Source organism: Peromyscus leucopus, unplaced genomic scaffold (assembly GCF_004664715.2).
Source record: "Peromyscus leucopus breed LL Stock unplaced genomic scaffold, UCI_PerLeu_2.1 scaffold_335, whole genome shotgun sequence".
NCBI classification, from domain to species: Eukaryota; Metazoa; Chordata; class Mammalia; order Rodentia; family Cricetidae; genus Peromyscus; species Peromyscus leucopus.
The window spans coordinates 15742-41644 of record NW_023505217.1 but is presented as its reverse complement, the minus strand read 5'-3'; the positions used below and the strand labels follow the sequence as shown (position 1 = coordinate 41644).

Here is a 25903-nt window from a genome sequence, read left to right as displayed (position 1 = left end):
TAACATATTCTGGGGGGGCTTCACATAAGTCATTAAATGTATACATATGAAAATTTATATAAAATGATGTGTATGACAGCTTATAAGAAATATACACCTGGGGCTGGAGAGATTGTTCAGTGGTCTTCTCTAGAAGACCTGAGTTCGATTTCCAGCACCCACATTGGATGGCTCACAATCTCCCACTACAGCTCCAGGGGCACGATGCCTCTGAAGGAACCATCACTTACATGCATGCCCCCTCCTAAACATAATTACACATAATAGTAACAAACTAGTTTTGCTTTAAACTCACAGAAATCTGTCTGCCTCTGCCTCTCAAGTGTTGGTATTAACACCTTCCATCATGCTAGATAAGCACTCTATCAAACGAGCTACATCCTCACCCCTTGGTTTACAATTTTTATTTCATGTTTTCAAAAATCTTCCATGTAGTGGCTCCGTTACTCTTACAGGCTGATTAGTGGCAACCTCGAGTGTCAGGTAACCACTAGGTCAGCGATGAGGCAAGGGGGTTTGGAGTGGGGTCCAGACCCTGGCTCCACTGCTTCCTTTGTGGGAGGGGAGGCTCCGGGCAGTCAAACTGTGCAGTCTGGGACTGGTGAGATGGCTTAGCGGTTAAGAACACTGGCTGCTCTTGCAGTGGACCCTGATTTGATCCCAGCCACACACGGCATCTCAAAGAACCTATGAACTCTATCTCCATCCAAGGGATCTGACTGTTCTGTCCGTCCTCCGCATACACCACTAACCCACAAGTAGACGCGCGCATACACACACACACACACACACACACCTATATAATTTGAAAAATGATATATATATATATATATGAAAAATGTGCAGTCCTGCCAAACCAAACGCGGTGGTAACCACGCACGCAGAGGGCTTTCTGGACCTCTGCTCCGGGTAGGAAGGCGGGAAGAGGAGAGCAGCGCCGGGGAAACGCCCCGATCGATCGCTCTAGCGCACTGGGCGTGGTCAGAGGCGGGGCCTACGTCATGACGGTCACGGCGGGGCCCCGCCCCCCGCAGCGGCGCGAGATCCGAACGCGCGTCGGCGCCAACGGCGGCTGCAGAGGCGCGCGGATCGCCGCCGTCATGAGACGTAGAAGGCCGGAGAAGGAGGAGGAGAAGGAGGCGTGTGGCGTGTGGCTGGACGCGGCGGCGCTGAAGAGGCGGAAGGTGCAGGTGGGACGCCGTGGCTGAGGCGACGCGCGGGCTTTGGGGGCGCCCGAGGGGAGGGGGCCGGGATGGAGGGAGGTGGCTTCCGGCGACGGGCTGCGCGCGGCGTCAGTCGTGCTGTGGCATCCTGGGAGAGGCTCAACCACCGGTCACCCGCAGGGTGTGTTCTCCCAGCCTGCCACGACCAGCAGCTCTGGGGGGAACATTGGAAGTGGAGGGCGGGGATCTGGCCCAGCATTAAGTGGGCATCCTGGGGTGCTGGAGACCGCCATAGGCACTTCATGTGCGTCGGCGGTGGCATCGGTCCTTGACCAGTGAAGGAGGGTTGAGTAATCCGGGCTCACCCAATCAGGTCATTACCAACAAATGTGAAATAATTGTTGGTTTAGCATTTTATGCTGGCCATTGTGCTTAGGGTTTCGGGTAATGTCACCTTTTTTGGTACAGCCATATGATAGCACCAGTCCATTTAACTAGGCAGAACATGGTATGTCTCCATAAGTAGTTTCAAGAGAAATGGTTTTTTTTTTTTTTTGGTGTTCAGAAAGACTACTACTGATTTGGGACTATTAAGGCAGATTGAACCGAACAGGCAGAGATTTGAGATTTGAATAGTTTGATTAGCAAGCTCAAGACAGGCTGTTAACCATTTTTTGCTGATGAAAATGGAAGTTTTGTTGGTTTGTTTTGAGCCAGGGTCTATTATGTAGCTCTGACTATTCTGGAACTCACTATGTAGAGCAGGCTGGCCTTGAACTCACTGAGAGCCACCTGTCTGCTTGGAGTGCTAGAATTAGTGCGTGCCACATGCTCAGCTGGAAAAAAATTGAGGATTCTTAAGATCGTTATACAAGTGAAGTCATCTCCCACCCCCTGACAGGGTTTCTCTGTGTAGCCCTGTCTATCCTGGACCTTCCTCTGTAGACCAGGCTGGCCTTGAATTCAGAGATCCAGCTCCCTTTGCTGGGATTAAAAGCTACCACTGCCTGGCTGAAGTCATTTTTTGAGGGCTAACAAATGATCACTATTTTTTCCCTCTTAAGAATATTTTTTGGAATAGGTAATATATTGATGTGCTCTGTAATTTCAACAGATAGTGCAACAATGAGACGTACTCCTGTCTTTGCCTGGAATTACTATAGTTTTCCAGGGATATTCCATTTATGCAACAAGCAAATCCAATTTTTTCCCTTATTTACAAATAGTAGTGTGCTATGCATTGTTTAGCAATGTGTGTGTGTGTGTGTGTGTGTGTGTGTGTGTGTGTAGATTTTTTTATTATGTGTTCGTGTGTGGGTACGTGCACATGACTGCGAGTGCTCAGAGATTAGAGGTGTGAGATCCCTGGACCTGGGGTCACAGGCAGTTAAGTTGTAAGCCACCTGATGTGGATGCTGGGAATTGGATTTAGGTCCTCAGGAAGAGCAGTATGTGCTCTTAACCACTGAGCCATTTCTCGAGCCCGTGTGTGTGTGTGTGTGTGTGTGTGTGTGTGTGTTTTAGGATTTAAAAATTTTTATTTATGCATACATGTCTGTATGGGTGACCTTGGAGGCAAACTGGAGTCACAGGCAGTTGTGAGCTGCCTGATGTGGGTGCTGGGAACTGAACCCGGGTCCTCTGGAAGAGCAGCGAGCTCTCTTAACCACTGAGCCATGTCTCCAGCCTGCAACTTGTAATTACTTCTTGCCTCATGAATTATGTTTTCATAGCGCTGCCTTCATGCCTTTGTAATGTTACACATGGAGAATGCCATTCACTGTATGCAGTACTAGTACTGTAGTCACCAGGCTGCCATAAACAAAATACCGTGGACTAGATGGGTTAAACAACAGGATTGGTTTTCTCAGTTCTAAGGACTGCGCATCTTGAGATCAGGGTGTCATCATATTACTGTCTGGTGAGGATTCTTGCCAACAGTGTGCTTAGGTGACATTGTGGTGGATGCCTGTGGGTGCATGTGTGGAGAAAGAGACGGCAGGCTTTCTAGTGGCGTCAGAGGCCCCTCGACCTCATCCAATACTAATCACCTACCAAGGGCTCCATCTTCCAGTACCATCTCATTGGGAGTTAATGTTTCAATATATGAACTCCATGTGACCAGTGTCCATAGCAGTGTGAGTGTGTGAGTGTGTGTGTGTGTCTGTGTGTGTGTGTGTCTGTCTGTCCATTTTTGTCTGTCTGTGTCTAGTGTGTCTATCTGTAGCTTTTCAATAATCCCTAATGAAAAATTGTCTTCCATCTTTTGCTATTTTTTTTTTTTTTTTTTATTTGTGATATATATTTTTTATTTTACAATACATTCAATTCTACATATCAGCCATGGGTTCCCTATTCTCCCCTCCCACGCCTCCCTTACCCCAGCCACCTCCATTCCACCTCTCCAGGACAAGTCCTCCCCGAGGACTGTGATCAACTTGGTAGACTCAGTCCAGGGAGGTCAGTCCTTCGCCAGACTAAGCCAAGTGTCCTGCATAAGTTCTGGTTTCAAACAGCAATTCATGCATTGAGCACAGGACTTGGTCCACTGCCTAGATGCTCCCAAACTGATCAAGCCAATCAACTGTCTCACCTATTCAGAGGGCCTGATCCAGCTGGGAGCCTCAGCCTTTGGTTCATAGTTCATGTGTTTCTATTCATTTGGCTATTTTTTTTCAATAATTGAGTAAAACTGAAATTTATTATAAGCCACAGTCGTCCTAGGGACCTCCATGCTATATATATATATATAGCCTTTATGGTTCTATGGGTTGTGGTCTGATTGTTCATTTTATATCTAGAATCACCAATGAGTGAGTACATACATAACTGTCTTTCTGGGTTTGGGTTACCTCACTCAGGATGATTTTTTCTAGTTCCATCCATTTGCCTGCAAATTTCATGCTTTCATTGTTTTTCTCTGCTGAGTAGTACTCCATTGTGTATATGTACCACATTTTTTTCATCCATTCTTCCGTTGATGGGCATCTAGGCTGTTTCCAGGTTCTGGCTATTACAATAGTGCTGCTATGAACATAGATGAGCATGTATCTTTATGGTATGTATCAGCATTCTTTGGGTATATGCCAAGAGTGGTATGGCTGGGTCTTGAGGTAGTTCGATTCCTAATTTTCTGAGAAACCGCCATACTGATTTCCACAGTGGTTGTACAAGTTTACATTCCACCAACAGTGGAGGAGTGTTCCCTTTGCTCCACATCCTCTCCAACATTGGTTGTCATTGGTGTTTTTGATCTTAGCCATTCTAACAGGTGTAAGGTGGTATCTCAGAGTCGTTTTGATTTGCATTTCTCTGATGATTAAGGATGTTGAGCATTTCTTTAAATGTCTTTCAGCCATTTGTAGTTCTTGTTTTGTGAATTCTCTGTTTAGCTCTTTAGCCCATTTTTTAATTGGACTGTTCAGTGCTTTGATGTCTAGTTTCTTGAGTTCTTTATATATTGTGGAGATCAATCCTCTGTCAGATGTGGGTTGGTGAAGATCTTTTCCCAATCTGTTGGCTGTCTTTTTGTCTTATTGACTGTGTCTTTTGCCCTGCAAAAGCTTCTCAGTTTTGAGAGGTCCCATTTATTAATGTTGTGCTCAGGGTCTGTGCTGTCGGTGTTTTATTTAGGAAATGGTCTCCAGTGCCAATGCGTTCAAGAGTGCTTCCTATTTTCTTTTCTATTAAGTTTAGTGTACTGGATTTATGTTTAGGTCTTTGATCCACTTGGACTTGAGTTTTGTGCATGGTGACAGATATGGATCTATTTGTAATCTTTTACATATTGACATCCAGTTATGCCAGCACCATTTGTTGAAGATACTTTCTTTGTTCCATTGTATAGTTTTGGCTCCTTTGTCAAAACCAGGTGTTCATATGTGCATGGATTAATGTCAGGGTCTTCAATTCGATTCCATTGGTCGTATGTCTGTTTTTATACAGTACCAAGCTGTTTTTATTACTATGGCTCTATAGTAGAGTTTGAGGTCCGGGATGGTGATGCTCCAAGGTTGCTTTATCATATAGGATTCTTTTAGCTATCCTGGGTCTTTTGTTTTTCCATATAAAGTTGAGTATTTTTCTTTCCAAGTCTGTGAAGAATTGTGTTGGGATTTTGATGGGGATTGCATTGAATCTGTAGATTGCTTTTGGTAAGATTGCCATTTTTACTATGTTAATCCTACTACCATGAGCATGGAGATCCTTCCATTTTCTGATATCTTCTTCAATTTCTTTCTTTAGAGATTTAAGTTCTTATCAAAAGGTCTTTCACTTGTTTAGTTAGTGTTATCCAAGGTATTTTATATTATTTGTGGCTATTGTAAAGGGTGATGTTTCTCTGACTTCTTTCTCAGCCTTTTATCATTTGTGTATAGGAGGGCTACTGATTTTTTTGAGTTGATCTTGTATCCTGCCACTTTACTGAAGGAGTTTATCAGCTGTAGGAGTTCCCTGGTAGAGTTTTTGGGGTCACTTATGTATACTATCATATCATCTACAAATAGTGAAAGTTTGACTTCTTCCTTGCCAATTTGTATCCCTTTGATCTCCTTTTGTTGTCTTATTGCTCTAGCTAGAACTTCTAGTACTATATTGAATAAATATGGGAGAGTGGACAGCCTTGTCTTGTTCCTGAATTTAGTGGTATCGCTTTGAGTTTCTCTCCATTTAATTTGATGTTTGCTGTTGGCTTGCTATAAATTGCTTTTATTATGTTTAGAAATGTTCCTTGTATTCCTGATCTTTCTAAGACTTTATCATGAAGGGGTGTTGGATTTTGTCAAAGGCTTTTTCAGCATCTAGGGAGATGATCATGTGGTTTTTTTCTTTCAGTTTGTTTATATGGTGTATTACATTGACTGATTTCCGTATGTTGAACCATCCTTGCATCCCTGGGATGAATCCTACTTGGTCGTGATGGATGATTGTTTTGATGTATTCTTGGATTCGGTTTGCCAATATTTTGTTGAGTATTTTTGCATCAATGTTCATGAGGGAGATTGGTCTGTAGTTCTCTTTCTTTGTTGCATCTTTGTGTGGTTTGGGTATCAGGGTAATTGTAGCCTCATAAAAAGAGTTTGGTAGTGTTCCTTCTGTTTCTATTGTGTGGAACACTTTGAAGAGGATTGGTATTAGTTCTACTTTGAAAGTCTGGTAGAATTCTGCACTGAAACCATCTGGTCCTGGGCTTTTTTTAGTTGGGAGACTTTTGATGACTGTTTCTATTTCTTTAGGGGTTATTGGTCTATTTAAATGGTTTATCTGGTCTTGATTTAATTTTGGTATTTGGTATTTATCCAGAAAATTGTCCATTTCTTCCTGGTTTTCCATTTTTGTGGAGTACAGGTTTTTGAAGTATGATCTGATGATTCTCTGGATTTCCTCATTGTCTGTTGTTATGTCTCCTTTTCATTTCTGATTTTGTGAATTTGGGTGCTCTCTCTTTGCTTTTGGTTAATTTGGCTAGTGGTTTGTCTATCTTGTTGATTTTTTCAAAGAACCAACTCTTTGTTTCATTGATTTTTTGTATTGTTCTCTTGTTTTCTATTTCGTTGATTTCAGCCTCAATTTGATTATTTCCTGGCGTCTATTTCTCCTGGTGAGTTTGTTTCTTTTTGTTCTAGAGCTTTCAGTTGTGCTGTTAATTCTTGGTATGGGATTGCTCCATCTTCTTTATGTGTGCATTTAGAGCTATGAATTTTCCTCTTAGCACTGCTTTCATAGTGTCCCATAAGTTTGGGTATGTTGTACTTTCATTTTCATTGAATTCTAGGAACTCTTTAATTTCTGTCTTTATTTCTTCCTTGACCCATTGATGTTTCAGGTGGCATTATTCAGTTTCCATGAGTTTGTGGGTTTTCTATAATTTTTGTTGTTATTGAGTTCTAATTTTAAGGCATGGTGGTCTGATAAGATACAGGAGGTTATTCCATTTTTTTGTATCTGTTGAGATTTGTTTTGTGTCCAAGCATGTGGTCAATTTTTGAGAAGGTTCCATGGGGTGCTGGAAGAAGGTATATTCTTTTGTGTTAGGATGGAATATTCTGTAGATATCTATTAGGTCATTTGAGTCATAACATCTGTTAGGTCCTTTATTTCTTTGTTAAGTTTCAGTCTGGTAGATCTATCTTTTGGTGAGAGTGGTGTGTTAAAATCTCCCACTACTAATGTGTGGGTTTGATGTGCGTTTTAAACTTTAGTAGTGTTTCTTTTATGAATGTGGGTGCTTTTGTATTTGGAGCATAAATGTTTAGAATCGAGACTTCATCTTGGTGGATTTTTCCCGTGATGAATATGTAATGTCCATCCTGGTCTCTTTTGATTGATTTTAGTTTGAAGTCTATTTTATTAGATATTAGGATAGCTACACCAGCTTGTTTCTTAGGTCCATTTGCTTGGAAACCTTTTCCAGCCTTTACTCGGAGGTAGTGTCTGTCTTTGGAGTTAAGGTGTGTTTCTTGTATGCAGCATATGGATGGGTCCTGTTTTCTTATCCATTCTGTTAGCCTGTGTCTTTTTATAGGTGAGTTGAGACCATTGATATTGATGGATATTAATGACCAGTGATTGTTAATTCTGTTATTTTTTGGTTGTGTTGTGTTGTCTTCTGTGGTGTATGTTGGTGTGGGATTATCTATTGCTTGATTTTTCATGGATGTGTTTAGCTTCTTTGGGTTGAATTTTCCCTTCTAGTGCTTTCTGTAGGGCTGGGTTTGTGGACAGGTATTGATTAAATCTGGTTTTTCCTGGAATATTTTGTTTACTCCGCTATGGTGATTGAGAGTTTTGCTGGGTATAATAGTCTGGGTTGGCATCCGTGGTCTCTTAGTGTCTGCATGAGGTTTGTCCATGATCTTCTAGCTTTCATAGTCTCTATTGAGTAGTCTGGTGTTATTCTGATGGGTTTGCCTTTATATGTTACTTGGTCCTTTTCCTTTGCAGCTCTTAATATTTTTTCTTTATTCTGTGTGTTTAGTGTTTTGATTATTATGTGGCGAGGGACTTTTTTTTTGGATCCAGCCTATTCGGTGTTCTGTAAGCTTCTTGTATCTTCATAGGTATTTCTTTCTTTAGGTTAGGAAAGTTTTCTTCTATGATTTTGTTGAATATATTTTCTGTGCCTTTGAGTTGGTATTCTTCTCCTTCTTCTATCCTATTATTCTTAGGTTTGGTCTTTTCATGGTGTCCAAATTTCCTGGACGTTTTGTGTTAGGACTTTTTTGTCTTTATTGTTTTCTTTGACTGACGAATCTATTTTCTCTATCATGTCTTCAGCGTCAGAGATTCTCTGTTCCATTTCTTGCAATCGGTTGGTTATGCTTGTTTCTGTAGTTCCTGTTCGTTTTGTCAGGTTTCTATTTCCAGATTCCCTCAGCATGTGTTTTCTTATTGTCTCAAATTCATTTTTCAGATCTTGGAATGTTTCTTTCATCTGTTTAATTGCTTTTTCTTGGCTTGATTTGATTTCTTCCCATTTTTTGTTCGTTTTTCTTCCATTTCTTTAAGGAGTTTTTTATTTCCTCTTTAATGGAGTTTTTCATTTCCTCTTTAAGGGAAGTTTTTTTAATTTTTTCCTCTTTAAGGGAGTTTTTTATTTCCTCTTTAAGGAAAGTTTTTATTTCTCTTTAAGGTAGTTTTTCAATTCCTCTTTAAGGAAAGTTTTTATTTCCTCATTGAGGGAATGTTTTATTTCTTCTTTAAGGGCTCTATCATCTTCTAATGTCATTTTTAGGGTTGATTTCTTCTGTTCTTCTGTCATGGTATGTTTAGGTCTTGCAGGTGTAGAATCACTAGGTTCTGATGTTGCATATAGGTCTTTATGTTGTTGCTGTATTTTTGCACTGGCGTCTACTCATCTCTTCCTCTGTGAGGTGCAGGTGGTGTCTGTGTCTGAGAGTGCCTTCTTGTTCTAATTTTTAGTCTTGGTTTAGTAGTGGTTCTTGGTTAAATTGGTGCTATTGGGCTATTTCTTCAGGGCAGCTGATTTCGATCGGTGAATTATATACTTATGATTCTGGTGATCTGGTTTGGTGTCTGGGTAGCGCTTCTTCTGTGTTCCAGGTCACGTTTTGTTCATTTGTCAACTCCTCAGCTGATCTTGATTCTCAGACTTTAAACTGTAGGCATCTGAATCTCTCCCAGATGGGTTTCAGCTGAGCAGGGTAGTCTCACCAACACTCCAATTGTTGGGTTTCACAGGATCAGCAGCTGGGCCTGGTTGTTCTCAGACGGAGTGTTCAGATTCGTTCTGGTTCTGACCACGAGATAGCTTCTTCCCAGATGTTGGGTTAGGGGCGTCCCTGTTCCAAGCTGCGTCTGCTTGTCTCCGTCCCTGGCCTGTTTACCTCTGCAGTCCGCCCCGGGCCTGTATGTCCTGTCAGCTGCGCTGGGCTGTCTGCCTCTGGAGGCGCCACCGGGCCTGAATGTCTCTGCAGGCTGCAGCCGGGACTGAATGTCCCTGTCGGCTGCTGCGCGGACTGAATGTCCTGTCGGCGCTGCCGCCGGGCCCGTTTACCTCAGCGGGCCGCTGCTGGCCCGTCTACTCCACAGGCGCCGCCACAGGCCTACTGCTCTGCTTGTCTCTGCCGCTGGCCTGTTACCCTGTGGGCCGCCAGTCTGGGCCTGAATGTCCCTGTCGCCGCTGCCGCCGGTCCGTTTACCTCAGCAGGCCGCGCTGGCCGTCTACCTCTTGGGCTGCCGCTGGCCTGAATGTCTCTGCGGCTGTCGCCGGTCTGAGTATCCTGTCGGCTGCCACCTGGGCCGTCTACCTCACGGCCCCGCGCAGCTACTGCGTCTGCTTGTCTCTGCGCCGGGCCTGTCTACCTCTGTGGGCCGTGGCCTGAATGTCTTGCCGGCTGCCGCCGGCTGAATATCCTGTCGGCCCTGCCAGGCCGTTTACTCGAGGCTGCTGCTGGCGTCTACCTCACAGGCCGCCGCAGCCTACCTGCGTCTGCTTGCTCTGCCGCGGCTGTCTACCTCTGTGGGCTGTCGCTGGGTCTGAATGTCTTGCGGCTGCCCGGCTGAATGTCCTGTCGGCGCTGCTGCCGGGCCGTTTACCTCAGGGGCTGCTGCTGGCCGTCTACCTCCATGGGCGCCGCGGCCTACCTGCGTCTGCTTGTCTCTGCCGCCGGGCCTGTCTACCTCTGTGGGCTGTCGCTGGGCCTGAATGTCTCTGCCGGCTGCCGCCGGGCCTGAATGTCCTGTCGGCCGCTGCGCGGTCCGTTTACCTCAGCAGGCCGCTACTGGGCCCGTCTACCTCTGTGGGCTGCCACTGGGCCTGAATGTCTCTGCCGGCTGCCACCGGGTCTGAGTATCCCTGTCGGCTGCCACCGCTGGGCCCGTCTACTCCACGGGCCCCCGCCGCAGGCCTACCTGCGTCTGCTTGTCTCTGCCGCCGGGCCTGTGTTACCTCTGTGGGCCGCCGCTGGCCTGAATGTCTCTGCCGACTGCCGCCGGGTCTGAGTATCCCTGTCGGCTGCCACCACTGGGCCCGTCTACCTCCACGGGCCCCCGCCGCAGGCCTACCTGCGTCTGCTTGTCTCAGCCGCCGGGCCTGTCTCCATCTTTTGCTATTTAAAACAGCTTCTGAGCTCGGTTGATGGCATGTGGCTCAGAAGCGGAGGCATGTTGGAGGCCATCTTGGTCTGGATGATTTCCAGGTCAGCTGGGACTGTACTGGGAGACTGTCTTGGGAAACAACAAAACAAGCACGAAACTCAAAAGCCATTTCTGTGACGAGTGTTTACAACCTTCTTCCTCACCTCACCATATGTATCTGTTCTTTGGGATCCTGTGTAATTTTTACTATTTTTGTTTGTTTGTTTCCTTCTGTGTAGCCCAGATTGGTCTGGAGCTCACTATGTAGACCAGGCTGGCCTTGAACTCTTCTTGATCCTGCCTCCCTCCTGTTGGGATGACAGTGTATGCTATCACACTGCCCTCCCCCAGACAGGGTTTTCTCTGTGTAGCTTTGCACCTTTCTGGAACTCACTTGGTAGCCCAGGCTGGCCTCGAACTCACAGAGATCCGCCTGGCTCTGCCTCCCGAGTGCTGGGATTAAAGGCATGTGCCACCACCACCCGACACACTGGGCCCTTTGTAATATTTAAAGAAAACAATAAATGCTAGTGTTTCTCTGGGTTCTGGGAGCCTCTCCAGAGCAAGTTATTGTGGTTTGTGGATTAGAATGCCTAGCACAGATAAATGACCCTGGGTTTGGGATTGGCATCTCAAGGGGACTGACTCAGCCTGTGGGATCTAATGGTGTCAGAATGAATTGAGTTAGCTGGGTTTTGCTGCCTGGATTGTTTGCTACGCTGTGAGGAAAACGCCACATACTAGTGTTGGATATGATTTTTCCTGCTATATTCTCATAAAACGCTTCAAATGCCAGAGAAGAGCACCACAGCATATCTCTAACAGAATATGGAAACCTGCCTCTTCCAGAGTAGCTGTCAGAGAGGCACACAGGGCAGAGCTGCTGGCCAGTGCTTTGGAAAACCTGCCTCTCCCTCGTGGGCTTTGAACAAAACTGTCATTTTGAAGAGAATGGAGGTAGCATATGGTTCAGCATGTATTCGGAGTGGGTTTGTATCTTATCTGTTCTGTTCTCACTACCACAGGCTTGCTGTGTGGCCTCACCACTAGGTTTTGGTACAGCAGATAGTGGTCGTTTTCTTTTTTCAGTTTAAAAAAATATTTAGCACAGGACTCTAACCCAGCATTTAGGAAATGGGGATAGGGAAAATCAAGAGTTCAAGGCCACTGGGCTACATGACAGACACCCTCCCCATACATACTTATAAAAATAAAACCAAATAATACTGAATTGTTTTAAAAACAAAAGGCCTCATTGGTGGTAGCTACAGTTAACAGGTTAGTATCCTTCAAGACGTATGTGTATGTAAGTTATGTCCCCTAGTGTAGTGGGTGTTTGAAACCTCAGTTCCGAACCCTATATTGCTGTATTTTTTCCTGTAGATATATACTATGATAAAGTGTTTGTTTATTTATTAAGATTTTTGTTTGTTTGTTTTTTTGAGACAGTCTCCCTATATAGCCCTGGCTGTTCTGGAACTCACTGTAGACCAGGCTGCTTCAAATTCACAGAGCTCTGCTCACCTCTGTCTTTGTGCTGGGATTTTATATTTTGAGACAGGGTTTCATTGTAGTCTTGGCTGCCTGGAACTCACTATGTAGATCAGGCTGGCCTCTCCCAAGTACTGGAATCAAAAGTGTGTGCACTATGGAGGGCAAGATTTATTATTTTCTAGTTATGTGTAGGTGTGCGTGTCTGTGTTGGGGTGTGTGCACATGAATGCAGGTACCCGTGGAGACCAGAGGTCCCCTGGAACTGGAGCCAAAGGCAGTTGTGAACTGCCTGGTGTAGGTACTAGAACCAAACTCAGGTTATCTGGAAGACCAGCCAGCACTCTTGACTACTGAGTCATCTCTACAGCCCTTATTGAGATGGGGTCTCATGTAGTGCAGGTTGGCCTTGAGTCATACGAGGTCAAGGATGACCTGAACATTCTGATCTCTACCTCCTGGGTGCTGGATTTTAGGCATGTGCCATTATGCCCAGTACTATATGGTCCTAGAGATCAAATTCAATGCTTTTTTTTGTTTGTTTGTTTTTCGAGACAGGGTTTCTTTGTGTAGTTTTAGTGCCTGTCCTGGATCTCGCTCTGTAGATCAGGCTGGCCTCGAACTCACAGAGACCCGCCTGGCTCTGCCTCCCAAGTGCGCCACCACTGCCCGGCCAGATTCAGTGCTTTATGCATGCTAGATTAGCACTCTATCAACTGAACTACATCCGTAGCCCTCAAGTTTTAACCTTATAAAGAACAATAATAAAACAGGGTAATTTTAACAATATACTGTTATAAAAGTTATGCAAATGTGGTCTCTTTCACCTATCATAGGCGAGAGTAGAATATATAGAGTAAATACCCTGGTTAAAAGATGATTTAATCCTGCTGGAGTAGGATGGTGTAGAAATTTACCACTCTACAGATTAAAACTTAAATGGTTTGTTTCTGTAATGTCCATTAATATGTTAGACTTGAGTTGCTATGGGAACGGAGAGAACAGGAAGCAAAACCAAGGGAGATTTCCTCACACTGGTTACAGCTGCTCACATCCACTAAATACAGAGAGCTTTCCACATAAAAAACTACGAGTTTTAGTTTAGTTTGAACTATGTGATAGTTCAAAAGGCTAATTTATATCAATTTCAAGTTTTATAGCTTACCTATGCTTCTTCTATATAAAAACATTGAAAAATATGCCATTCCCTTGCCCCAGTGCTAGGGATTGGATCTAGGGTCTTGTACATGCCAGGTAAGTGCTCTGCCACTAAGCTACTTCCCAGCCTTTTTATCTTTTGTACTTTGTAGGCATGTGTGTATGTATGATTGAATATGTGCATGTGAACACACCCTAGTGAGCCCTAGGGGGAAAAGTTTTTCACACTTTAGAGAGGTAACACAAATTGAAGATGATTAATAGATTTGTTATCTTCATTGTGTTACATGTCATTATAGTTAAAGGACACAATCAGGAGAAATGGAACTGTGAACATACCAGAAATCTTTGGACTGAGTCACTGTTGGTTTCTAGGCCAGCGTGGTGGAACACTGAATGCCATCCTGACACTTGGCCGCTTTATTAGCATTCATCCTGTCAGCACATTCTCTGCTGGGCTTGCAGATATATTTAGAGTTCTTCCTCCATTCCTCTCCTTCCATCCTATCAGTTGGTCCTTGCATTGAACATAGAGCCTCACTGTGTCTAATCCTCTTGCGTGGAATGCAAGCCTCTCTCTACCACCTACTATATCCTCAGCTCTGTCCCCACCCCCTTAAGACAAGGTCCACTATGTTCCCAAACTCCAAATCCTCCAGCCTCAGCTTCCCACATACTGGGATTGTGACAGACAGTATGCCCCAATGCTAGTTGATAGTCCTATTTCTTCCTATTTTTTGTTTGTCTTTTACTCAATTTCATTTGTGATTCCTTCTGTATAAGCCTCTACCCTCTTCATGATGTTATTCATAAGGCTGGTTTCTTCTGCCTCTTCTATTTTTTGATGTTCAGGTCTAGCTGTTGGAGGAGGGCTCTGTTCTGGTGATGGGGTATTGCTCTTCATTTTGTTGTATGTACTTCTTCCTTGATGTCTGCCATCTCCTTGTGGATTCGTTCTTGGTCTTATCAGCGCACTTGGTCCAGACAGAGCTGACAGATTCAGGAAGCCTCTCTCGTCCAGATGGAGCTCCAGGCGGGATGGGAGCTCTTGTCCAGATGGGAGGTCCGGGGCAGGATGGGAGCTGGGGGCTGGTCTCTAAGTCTCAGGAAGTGGCTGAGGTCTCCGGCGGATGGGCATGGGGGCAGGGCGTGGAGATTGCAGGGTCTGCCAGGGGTCTTTACCCTGTCTCCCACATGAGCCAGAATGACCATTTGCTCAGTTAGATTTAATCCACACCCCCATACAACCAGAAGCTCCTTTAAGTCTCGTGAGCACTGTTTGGATGTGTATATGCCCTGTCTGCTGCAGCCATATTGACCTTGCTGTTCTTCAGGTACCTCTGCCTGGTGCTTTGCACATCTCTGCTCCAGTGTGGAGGGGTTAGAAAGTTCCATTGCTCTATTCTGTGTGAGCTCAGATCAGTGAGTTGTCCCTTAGTCACACACTCCCTCACCATCTTATCATAACACTGTCCATCAGGCATACAATACGCCGTATTTAACTTGACCATTTGTTGTATTTCTCTTCATTAAAATGGAAGTCCATCAGGTAGTCTTTCAACAGTTCTACTCAGTAGATATTTGTCTGCTGAGTGAATGGACAAATCTCTTACAGCTTAGCTTTCTCTGCTACTGTTCTGGTGTCTTACTCTCACTCTGAGGGATGAGTAGGAGGACTTGGAGCTCTTTTGGGTAAAGATAGGCTGGAGATCTGCAGGGAAGTGGCTGTGGAAGTGTTTTACACCCCTCTTTTCTGATACTGCCTCATTTCTTTTTAATAGCGAAGAATAGCTTATTTCATTAAATGGAAGGGTTTAACAGTAATGGAGCTCAAGATGGCAGTACCTGTGGGATCTACACCTTTAGCTTGGCAAATGTAAGATTGTAATCAAATCTTATGCTTTATGTCATCCTGGCATCCATTTTAGTTAGATGTTACATTTTCTTGTACCAGAAGCTGAGGTCATTGACTCTATAACAGTTTTCAAGTCTGTACCCTAACCTGGAACTGCTGAGTTCCCCAGTGTGGTCAGTCTGGTTTTCTGCCCTGTGCAGCTGTTTGCTGGTGACCAGTTCCCTGAGGGACAGCCGTATGTGGCCTGTCTGACTGACTGACTTTGCTGCTCTTCCCTACCTGACACTGACTGGGTACTAACCATACCACCTCCTAGAACTCACATCTACTTGTTTTAAGCCCAGCAATTGAAAACTCTCCAGGAAAATGTGTTTGAATAATGTCCTGGACTCATGCATTGACCCCATGAGTCCTTCTCTGTTCACCCATACCTAGCAAAGAATAAAGTCAACCCCCACCCACCCCATGCTATGCTGGCCGACCTCTAATTTGCTTGCTGTATTGCTGAGGTTGACCTTGAACTGATGATCCTTCTGTCTACCTCCCAAGTTCTGGAATTACAGGCATGTACCACCATGCTGGCTCATAGGCAGGCTTACTTCAGCAGTACAAAGTACACATAGAGGCTGTCTTTATTTTGCGATAGGAGAATAAGCCAACGAACTTTGTACCCGAGGCCCTCTCTGTTCTCAGACTCTTTAACATTCCACTGAGGGGTTCAGTAGATCCCCAGGGCACGGGTATTCTAAGACAGCTGTGACTGACAGTGTCATTGTTTGACTCTCCTTTAGTGCCTACCAAAGAGGACTGTAGTTGGAAGGTTTCTCCAGCCTCACCCAGCCCTGCAGACCCACAGCTCACTTATAAAATAATCACCCAGAGGCTTAATATTATTTACAAACTGGATGGCCTATGGCAGGTCTCTTGCTAGCTAGCTCTTACATCTTAAATTAACCCATTTCTATTCATCTATGTTTTGCCATGTGTTCTGTGGCTTTACTGGTCTGCTGGCATGTTGTTCCTTGGGCGGCAGGCTGGCGTCTCTCTCCAGACTTCACTTTTCTCTTTCCTGTCTCTCTCCTTGGATTTCCCACCTGCCTCTAAGCTGCCTTGCCATAGGCCAATGCAGCTTATTTATTAACCAATGGGAACAACATATATTCACAGTGTACAGAAAGACATCCCCAGCACTTCCCCTTTTCTGTCTAATCAAAAAGGAAGGTTTTAACATAGTAAAATTATATATAACAGTTATCAAGCAAGAATTACAGTTACAATATCTAGTCTATTTGTATTTGGTAAAATTAAAGAAAATATTTTTATCATCTATCCTATATTTGTGAGTCTAAAGTTTCATATCTAATTTATCTTTTTTTTTTTTAAAAAAAATATTTATTTATTATGTATACAGTATTCTGCCTGCATGTATGCCTGCAGGCCAGAAGAGGGTGCAGATCTCATTACAGATGTTTGTAAGCCACCATGTGGTTGCTGGGAATTGAACTCAGGACCTCTGGAAGAGCAGCCAATGCTCTTAACCTCTGAGCCATCTCTCTAGCCCCTAACTTATCTTTTATCATAACCAACGAAAACACATTGGGTGCCAGATGTTACACAAATTGCTAAACAGTCTTATTAATTAAAACAAACAAACAAACAAACAAACAAAAACCAGAGCCAGATATTTGGGTGAACGCTGAAAGATCAGAAAAACAGAACAAGCCACAGCCAACCTCACCTCGCCAACTCCTCAGCTGATCCTGTTTCCTCAGACTGAAAGCCTCTGAGTCCTCACCAGGCAGAGATCTCAGCTGAAGTGCTTAACAGCCTCTAGTTCCTGGTCCTCACGCCTTATATACCTTTCTGCTTCCTGCATCACTTCCTGGGAGTAAAGGCGTGTGTGCTTCCCAAGCAAAGACATGAGACCCCAAGTGCTGGGATTAAAGGTGTGTGCCACCACGCCTGACTTCTATATCTAATTTGGTGGCTGGCTCTGTTCTCTGATCCCCAGATAAGTTTTATTGGGGTGCACAAAATAAAATATCACATGACTGGTGCTTTGAATGAGAAATCCCCATAATCTTGGCCATTTGAACCCTTGGTCCCAGTTGGTGGTGCTGTTTGGGGAGGCTTAGGAGCTGTGGCCTGATTAGAGGAAGCGTGTCAGTGGAGGCAGGCTTTGAGAGTGTAAAGACTTGTGCCGTTTCTAGCTGCGCTCGCTGCCTCACGCTTGCTGTTCAAGATGGAATCCTCAGCTAGGCAGGGATCCTCCAGCTGCCATGCCTACTGCTTGCTGCCACACTTCTCCACGACAGACACCTAACCCTCTGGAATTGCAAACACACATTCCTGGAAGTTGTATTGGTCATGGTGTTTTAGCACAACATTAGAAAAGTAACTAATAATGACCAGCTTAGCAAAAAACTTTGTTTATTGCACTATGTAGTCCTGGCTGGCCTGGAACTCACTATGTAGACCAGGCTGGCCTTGAATTCAACAGAGCTTTGCCTGCTTCTGCCTGCTGAGTGCTGGACTCAAGGCCTACACCACTGAGCCTGCCTGTAAAAAGCTTTATTCTCAAACGTCTCACCAATTGAGGGCTTACAACTTTCTGACCTATAGCTTCCTGAAGAGTTTCTCTACAGGATTTAGTATATGTGGAGTAACTATTAATAGCTTGTTTTTCTCTTCAAAGCTGTAAACTTTTCCAGGACAGAGTCTGTTTTGTTTGTTTGCACTTCAGTGTCTTGCATGTAGATACTCAAATATCATTCACAATATTTTACATATTTAAGATGTGTGTGTTCCCATAAAATTGAAAGACCCATATGCCAGCGTGGGTGTCTTCAAATGTGTTGGCTAGGTTCCAGAGTGAGCATCTCCAGGGAGGAAGGCAGAAGTGCATGAATTCTAGTTTGGGGATTCAGTATTGGTCAAGATAATGACAGAATTTCTCACAAATTCAAGTAAAGCAATAAGGACCTCTCTCTTTCATGGAAAAATATGGTCACATCAGCAGGAGAACATATGACATGGAAACCATGATTATTTTACCTGGGTTGTGGAACTCCAGTGTCTTGTCCTTCTGTGAGCTCTGGGAATCATTCAGCCTGAAGTTTCAGCGGGCCGTTTCCTAATACAAGTGAGTGTAGCCTTAGCAGTAGATTGAAGGCATCTCTGTAGATGTCTGGGAGGCATCTCTGAACTGCAAATCCCATTTCAGCTTCCCCAATCTCACTCTCATGTTGACTTAGTTCATGAAGACAGCAGGACTCTGAACATGGGTGCACACTGACCTGGAAAGGGCTCCCAAGCAGAAAGTGGGGGAATCTGCCGTGCAGTGTTGGTGTTCTTTCCTGGCTTGTATTTTACTGCCGTGTTTTAGCATGCAAAGCTTAAGGTGTGTTTTTGGTTCCATTTCCTGGTACTACCTTTATTCCTACATCTTTTTTTTGGCCCAAACCCTCTGCTCGTAGTGTTTTCACTATCACACACATTTTATTACCCTTGCTGCTTCTCTCAAATCTTGTATTTTCTCCTCTCATAGGCCCTTTTCTAGTTTCCTGGAATTTACACCCTCTCACTCCCCACATAAATATTTGTACAAATTAGAACTTGAGTCCGCATTCATGAGAGCATAACAGTATTTGTATTCTGAGGCTTTGTTAATTCACAATGTAAGTTTCCAGTACCATCCATTTCCTTGAAAATTGCATAATTTCATTTTCTTTAAGGTTGAAGAATGCTGTTATGCATGTATACCACATTTTCATTACCTGTTCTCATCTGTTGGTGGACATCTGGTTTGATTCCCTCTCCCTGGTGTTGGGAATAGAGCAGCAACAAACATGGATGAACAAGTATCTCTGCAGTAGGTTCTAACCTTGGGGCACATGCCCAGAGTAGAAGAGGAGGGCCATATGCTCCAGTTAGTATTTTTTGGCATCTTTATTAAAAAATCTAGTGGCTGTAGCTGGGTTAATGTTAGGTCTTTTATTCTGGTCTGATAATCTACATGTGTATATTTGTGCAAGTGCCATGCTGTTTAGTACTACAGCTCTGAAGCATTACTTAGAATCGGGTATGGATTCTTCTGCATTCTTTTTGCTCAGGATTGCTGTAGCTATCCAAAGTCTTTATGCTTCCAAATGAATTTTAAGGTTGTTTTTTCTTATTTCTGTGAAGAATGATGTTGGTGTTTGGATGGCGGTGGCACGGGATCTGTAGATTGTTTTGGTAAGTTTCCGGTGGGTTAATTGTGGCTCACAGTTGGAAGGGTAGTACCTTGTGGTGGTCTAATCTTGGTGGTAGCAGTTTGAAGCAGTTGGTCACTGCGTCTGCAGTCGGTAGTGCAGAATGACTGCTGGTGACCAGCCAGCTTTCTCCCTTTTCTGCATGGCGCTGCCTACTTCAAGAGCAGGTCTTCCTACATCAGTTAATTTAAGATAATCCTGTACAGGCATGGCCAGAAGCCAACCTAATCTAGGTAACTCCTTCTGGGTGCACCCAGAAGCTTGCCTCCTTGACAGTATTAATGACCAAGGTAAGATAACCACTTTCACAGGATCAGTTCTTCCAATTCATGAACATGGGAGATCTTTTCTGAGTGTTTTATTAAAGTTTCCATTATAATTATAGAGATCTTTCAGTTATTTGGTTAAGTTTATTCCAAGGTATTCTTTTCTTTTCTTTCTTTCTTTCTTTTTTTTTTTTCTCTTTCGAGACAGGGTTTCTCTGTGTAGCTTGTGGTGCCTGTCCTGGATCTCACTCTGCAGACCAGGCTGGTCTTGAACTCACAGAGATCTGCTTACCTCTACCTCCTGAGTGCTGGGATTAAAGGTGTGCACCACTGCTGCCCGGCGGTGTTCTTTTTTGAGGTAACTTTGAATGTGATTTCTTCCTTGGCATGTTTTTTATTGGTATACAGGAAGGCTACAAGTGTATTTATGCTATTGTATCTTGTGTTAGAGCCTGCCGGAGTCAGCTGGGTAGAGCGCGTGCAGATTGTAGAGACAATGAAGAAAGACAGAACAGAGTCGAGAGGATTGCCAATCAATGCCAGACAGTCCCGAGTTTATTTCACAGTCACCTTATACAGTTTTGAAGGACAGAGGTAGAACAGTGCACAGCACAGGCATTCAACCACTATCTGTCCTGCCTTGCGTCAAGGAGCAGGCAGTTCCATTTTCTATCTCAATGTACCTCTGGCTGGTATCAGCAGCCTGTGTCTAGCTAGATAGTATGTTCCTTCCTGTGGGCTAATCAGGATTTTCTCACAGCCTTGGAGCAAGCAAGCTTGAACTCTATTAACTCAGAATAGACTTCAAACTGGGAAATTGAGTCAGTTGTGGGCTCCCATAATCTTGCCACCTTGCTGAATGTGTTTCTCAGTTCTTAAGGTTTTCTGGTAGTGTGTGGGACTCTATATATGTAATCATCATTTACAAAACAGGGATGCTTTGATGTTTCCTATTTGTATCCCTTCCATTTGCTTCTCTTATTCTCAGCTAAGACTGCTAGCACTGGTTCAGAGTAGAGAAAGTCGACACCTTTGACTTGCTCCTGATTTTAGTGAATGCTTCGAGTTTTTCCTTATGTAACACAATGCTGGCTATAGGTTTGTCATGTTGCCTTTATGTTTGTTTATGTTTCTTCACGACTTTGACCATAAAGGGATGTTAGATTGATTTGAACCCAACCCATGTGGTTCTATGGCCATGCTCTGAACCATTAAGTGAATATTTGAAAACTATTGAAAATGCCAGTGCATTTATTTATTATTTCTAATTATTTATTTCTAAATATAAATTTAATTATTAATTATTTCTAAATATAAAAGAGAGTGCCTCATCTTTGGATACTTTGATAAAGACTCTTTGGTCAGCCTTACTGATAACTGTTGGAAATCGAAAAGACTGGGCTAGTTGGAATATGTGATTCCTGAAAGTAAGGATCCTCAAGATGGCAGGAAGTAGTGGGAGGTGATGTCCAGTACAAACTACCTAGAGAATAGGGTATGAGTTGGGCCCAAGGGTAAACTAATATGCTTCTAAGAGTCACTGGTGTTAATAGTAATAGGTTCAATTATTTTTCTCCCTCAGACACATTTAATCAAACCAGGCACCAAAATGCTGACATTGCTTCCTGGAGAGAGAATACCTAATATTTCTTTTACTCAAAGAAGAGGCACTCGGCAGATGAGTATTTCGTCCTTTGTCACGTTGCAACCAGGTACGGTGACCAGCCTGGGAATATTTCATTATCCGAGGAGAACAAGTGTGTTCATTTCTCTGTGTTGAAACATTTATGAACGGTAGATGTTGCTCTGGAAAAGAAGTATATTATTATACATGTGCTTTGCTGGTTCTGTTCTGCTCCATGTAATTTTAAATATTTGTATTCACCAATAGAGCAGTGAGGAAGGCCATACCTGAGAGCCCAGAGCAGGATGGAGCATGCAGAGCCAGGTGCAGGGGTGGACACTGGGGGAGTGGGCCCACTCTTGGTGTCCCTCAGGATTGCCCTGTATAAACTGATGTGCACTATTCCTCCTCCTCCAAATAATACTTTTATTTTACACAAGGAAAGCTCCCCTACACCTCCTCAAAGAACCTCAACTTTCCCAGTTACAAAGTCTTGTGTATTTTATATACTCTGTTGAATTCTGAGAAAAATTGAGGGTTCTTACAGAACAGGTTCTGCAGTGTAACTTACTAGAGAAGGAAAAAATAAGTCTAACATTCTGCTTTTTAAAATTGTATCTTCATATAATTTGGGTGGATTGGAAATCTGTTTCATTCATCCTTAAGGGAGAACACTTAATGAAATGGACTAGCTAGACACTAGTTTGTTTTCAGATTTTAACTGGTTGATTTAGCATTCTAATTATCTTCATTGGCGTTCCCATGAAAAACTACATTTATTTATTTATTTATTTATTTATTTATTTATTTATTTATTTATTTATTTATTTATTTATTTATTTTTTGGTTTTTCGAGACAGGGTTTCTCTGTGTAGCTTTGCGCCTTTCCTGGAACTCACTTGGTAGCCCAGGCTGGCCTGGAACTCACAGAGATCCGCCTGCCTCTGCCTCCCGAGTGCTGGGATTAAAGGCGTGTGCCACCACTGCCCGGCAGTTAATGATTTTTATGACCTTACAAAAATGTCTGCTGAGAATATTTCCTTAAGGATAATATTTGGGTATGTGGTTAGCTAGTGGCAGGATCATTGTTCAGTTGAAACTACAGTAAATTAAAAAAAAAAAAAAAGCAAAACTGTTTTGCTCTGTGTTAAAAACCATGTAACAAAAACAGTTGGAGAAGTTGGCTATGGTCTGACTGTAAACCAAACTTGACATATTAGGCAGAGATGGGTCACTGGAAGCATCCACATGTTTGAGTAGGGAATATATGACTGAAGTTTTAGAGCATTCAGCAGAGAACAGCAAGATTGAAAACAGGACTATTAGCCATGAAGTTATTTAAAGAGTCTAGGACTCAGGGCTGGAGAGATGGCTCAGAGGTTAAGAGCACTGACTGCTCTTCCAGAGGTCCTGAGTTCAATTCCCAGCACCCACATGGTGGCTCACAACCATCTGTAATGAGATCTGGTGCTCTCTTCTGACCTGCAGTCATACATGCTGTATACATAACAAATAAATAAATCTTTAAAAAAAAAGTCTAGGATCTTCTGTACCTGGGAATAATAGTAGCTGATACTGGTTTCAGAAAACCCAACAAAATCTGGCTCAGGGCAATTTTTTAGTGTAATTATCTCTGGTTTCATTAGGAATGGCCAATGACCAGAAGAGCATTTTATCTCGCAAAGAAAATCAGATCAACCAAGAGTGCAAGAGAACCCAGCCAGACGGTTTGGTCCAGGGATTGGAGGATGATGGCTTGGTTTCACCTTTGGCCACTTCAACTCCTGCAGACATCCAGGAAGCTGGACACTCTCCTCCATCTTCCCAGATTTCTAGCCACCACGGTTTGGAAACATCGTCTTTGACTATGATGTCTTTGCCCCAGCCTGACATCCTGATGGGTGCTGGATCAAGTAAAGCCTCCCTGGCTTCTTCCTCTACCAGTATGTGGAAAGTTCTTGCTTGCTGGACCAAAGAGAGGCCAGGAGGAAAAGGGAATGGATTCATGGATCTAAGACTAACTGTCCAGGCATGGGAAGCCACATCAGACCATCTAGGGGTAAATGCTGTCAGCCCTTGGACAAAGCTGAACTGGGAGGAAAGGGGTCTGCTAAGGAAAACAGGCAGGCCCCCGTGCCTCTTCAAACCTGGAGTAGGAAAAAAAACACCATCAGTGACAAAAAGCCCTTGTCTTTCTGTATTTTCCTGGGACAGTGAAAGGAATGACAGGGACTCCTGGAGTCAGCTTTTCACTGAGGATTCCCAAGGCCAGCAGGTCATCGCCCACAACAATAAAATGCCCTTTCAAGATGTAACCAATGTTAGGAATCAAGGCTCAGAGCAGTTTCCTGACAGCCCTCAGGCTCAATGCCAAGATGGGCCTCCTGGGTTACACCTGCAGCCAAACCTGCTCTTTACCCAGGACTCTGAAGGTAACCAGGTTATCAGACACTAGTTCTAAATGTTTGTGTGGGTGTATCTTGAAGTGGCAGAGATGGAGGGAAGTAGGGTGAGGCTGGGTAAAGAGGATGGTTTAGGCCACGTGGGATGAAGCAGTTGTCATTATGGAACACTGTTCTGCTCTCATGTAAATAAAGCAAGTAATGTGTGGTAGGCATGCTTTTCCCTCAGTAAGATGACTGGTGCATTCCATGAATGAATGTGATGAGGACTGCACAGCAGGACAGCACTAACCACTCAAACCATTTCTCAGCTCACAGAGTTGCTCCTGTGTTGTCTTTCAGAGGCCTGACAGTTTTTGCTTCTTACAGAAAGTGCTCTTTTCACCTCTGGCTGGACCACTCAAGCATAAGCTTGGGACCATTATTCCCAACTGCATTTTAAGAGACGCCTATTTCCTCAACCCAGGCGTGTGTAGCTGGTTTTCGGGAGGTCAAATGGCAGATGATCATTTTTTTCTTTTTCTTTTTTTAAAATTTATTATGCATACAGTGTTCTATCTGCACATATGCTTATAGGCCAGAAGAGGGCACCAGATCTCATTACAGATGGTTGTGAGCCACCATGTCGTTGCTGGGAATTTGAACTCAGGACCTCTGGAAGAGCAGCCAGTGCTCTTAACCGCTGAGCCATCTCTCCAGCCCACATTTCTTTCTTTTTTAATCGTTAACTATATACACTGTTTACCTGGAACTGGAGAGATGGCTCAGCTGTTAAGAGCATTTGCTACTCTTAGACCCACATTTAGTTCCCAGCACCCACATGACCTCTGTAGGCACTGGGCACACATGTGCACGCAGACATGCAGGCAAAATACTCATACACATAAAATGAAATCAATTTTTAAAAAGTTGTTTGCTTTATCTTCCCCTTCCCAAATCTGAGCTATGTAATAACCTAACTTTTTTATTACTCTTCCACGAGAAAGAGGGAAGTTCCACTGGAAAGCTATGAATCCTGGTTAATGTCTGGAAAGCTGGCTCTAGTGGTAATTCAGAAAGCCACCTTTTAGCTGGATATGACAACTTAGGAGACAGGATCCTCATCTGTTCAGTTCAACTCAAAGCTCCATAGTGAGTACTGGACCGGTCTGAGCTACAATGACATCTGCTCAGAGAAAAGGCAACAGTGCCGTGCGAGTGAGTGCAGGTACCACACAGAGGACAGCTTCCAGGAATGACGACTCCTCTGTGCGGGTTCCAAACCCAGCTCATCAGGCTTGTGTGGCAAGCTCTTTTCCCCCTTCTGAGACATTTTGCCAGCCCAAGTCACCTTTTTTTTTAAAGACAGGATTTCTCTGTGTCACCCTGGCTGTCCTGGATCTCGTTCTGTAGACCAGGCTGGCCTCGAACTCACAAGATCCACCTGCCTCTGCTCCTGAGTGCTGGGATTAAAGGCGTGCACCACCACCATCCACCACCTGGCCCCAATTCAACTTTTTTAGGGAGTGGTGTGACTGTCCTGAAGTCAGCCAATCACAAATATCACTGATTTTGCCCGTGTTTCTCCCAAAGCACCACTGTTCATGCAGCAGTTTCATCACAGGTGTGACATCTAAGGCTTAAATAGCCTCCAGGATGCAAACAACAGTAAGTTACAAGATGTAATTGCTTTTAGGAGTTTTGGGAAATTTTCTATGGAAAGGAGGACGGAACCCCTTAGAATAAGATGTTTGGGTGTTTTGTCTGAATGTATGTCTGTGTACCTCATGTGTGTGCCTGGTACCTATGAGGCAGAAGAGTGTGTCAGATCCCTGGACCGGAGGAACAAATACTTGTGAACAGCCACGTGGGTGCTGGGAATCAAACCTGGTTCTCTGGAAGAGCAGCCAATAATCTTGACCTTTGGGTCATTTCTTTAGCCCTAGGAAATTTTCTCCTAAATCAGTAGTTCTCAACATGTGGGTCATGACCCCTTTGGGATAGCATATCAGATACTTACATTACGATTCATAACAGTTAAACTTACAGTATGGAGTAGCGATGAAAATAATTTTTATGGCTGGGGGTTACCACAACATGAACTGTACTAAA

General features: G+C 43.8%; 1 protein-coding gene across 1 annotated transcript; it reads left to right on the top strand.

Annotated features, from left to right (window-relative positions):
* Positions 1-975: 975 nt before the first annotated feature.
* LOC114697256 (aurora kinase A and ninein-interacting protein-like) lies at positions 976-24044 on the top strand. Its single transcript, XM_028875474.2, is given in 5 exon segments — positions 976-1190; positions 21369-21498; positions 23057-23353; positions 23356-23564; positions 23566-24044. Coding segments are annotated over 5 exon segments (1125 nt in total). The 5' UTR covers positions 976-1001; the 3' UTR covers positions 23866-24044.
* The last annotated feature ends 1859 nt before the right edge of the window (positions 24045-25903 follow it).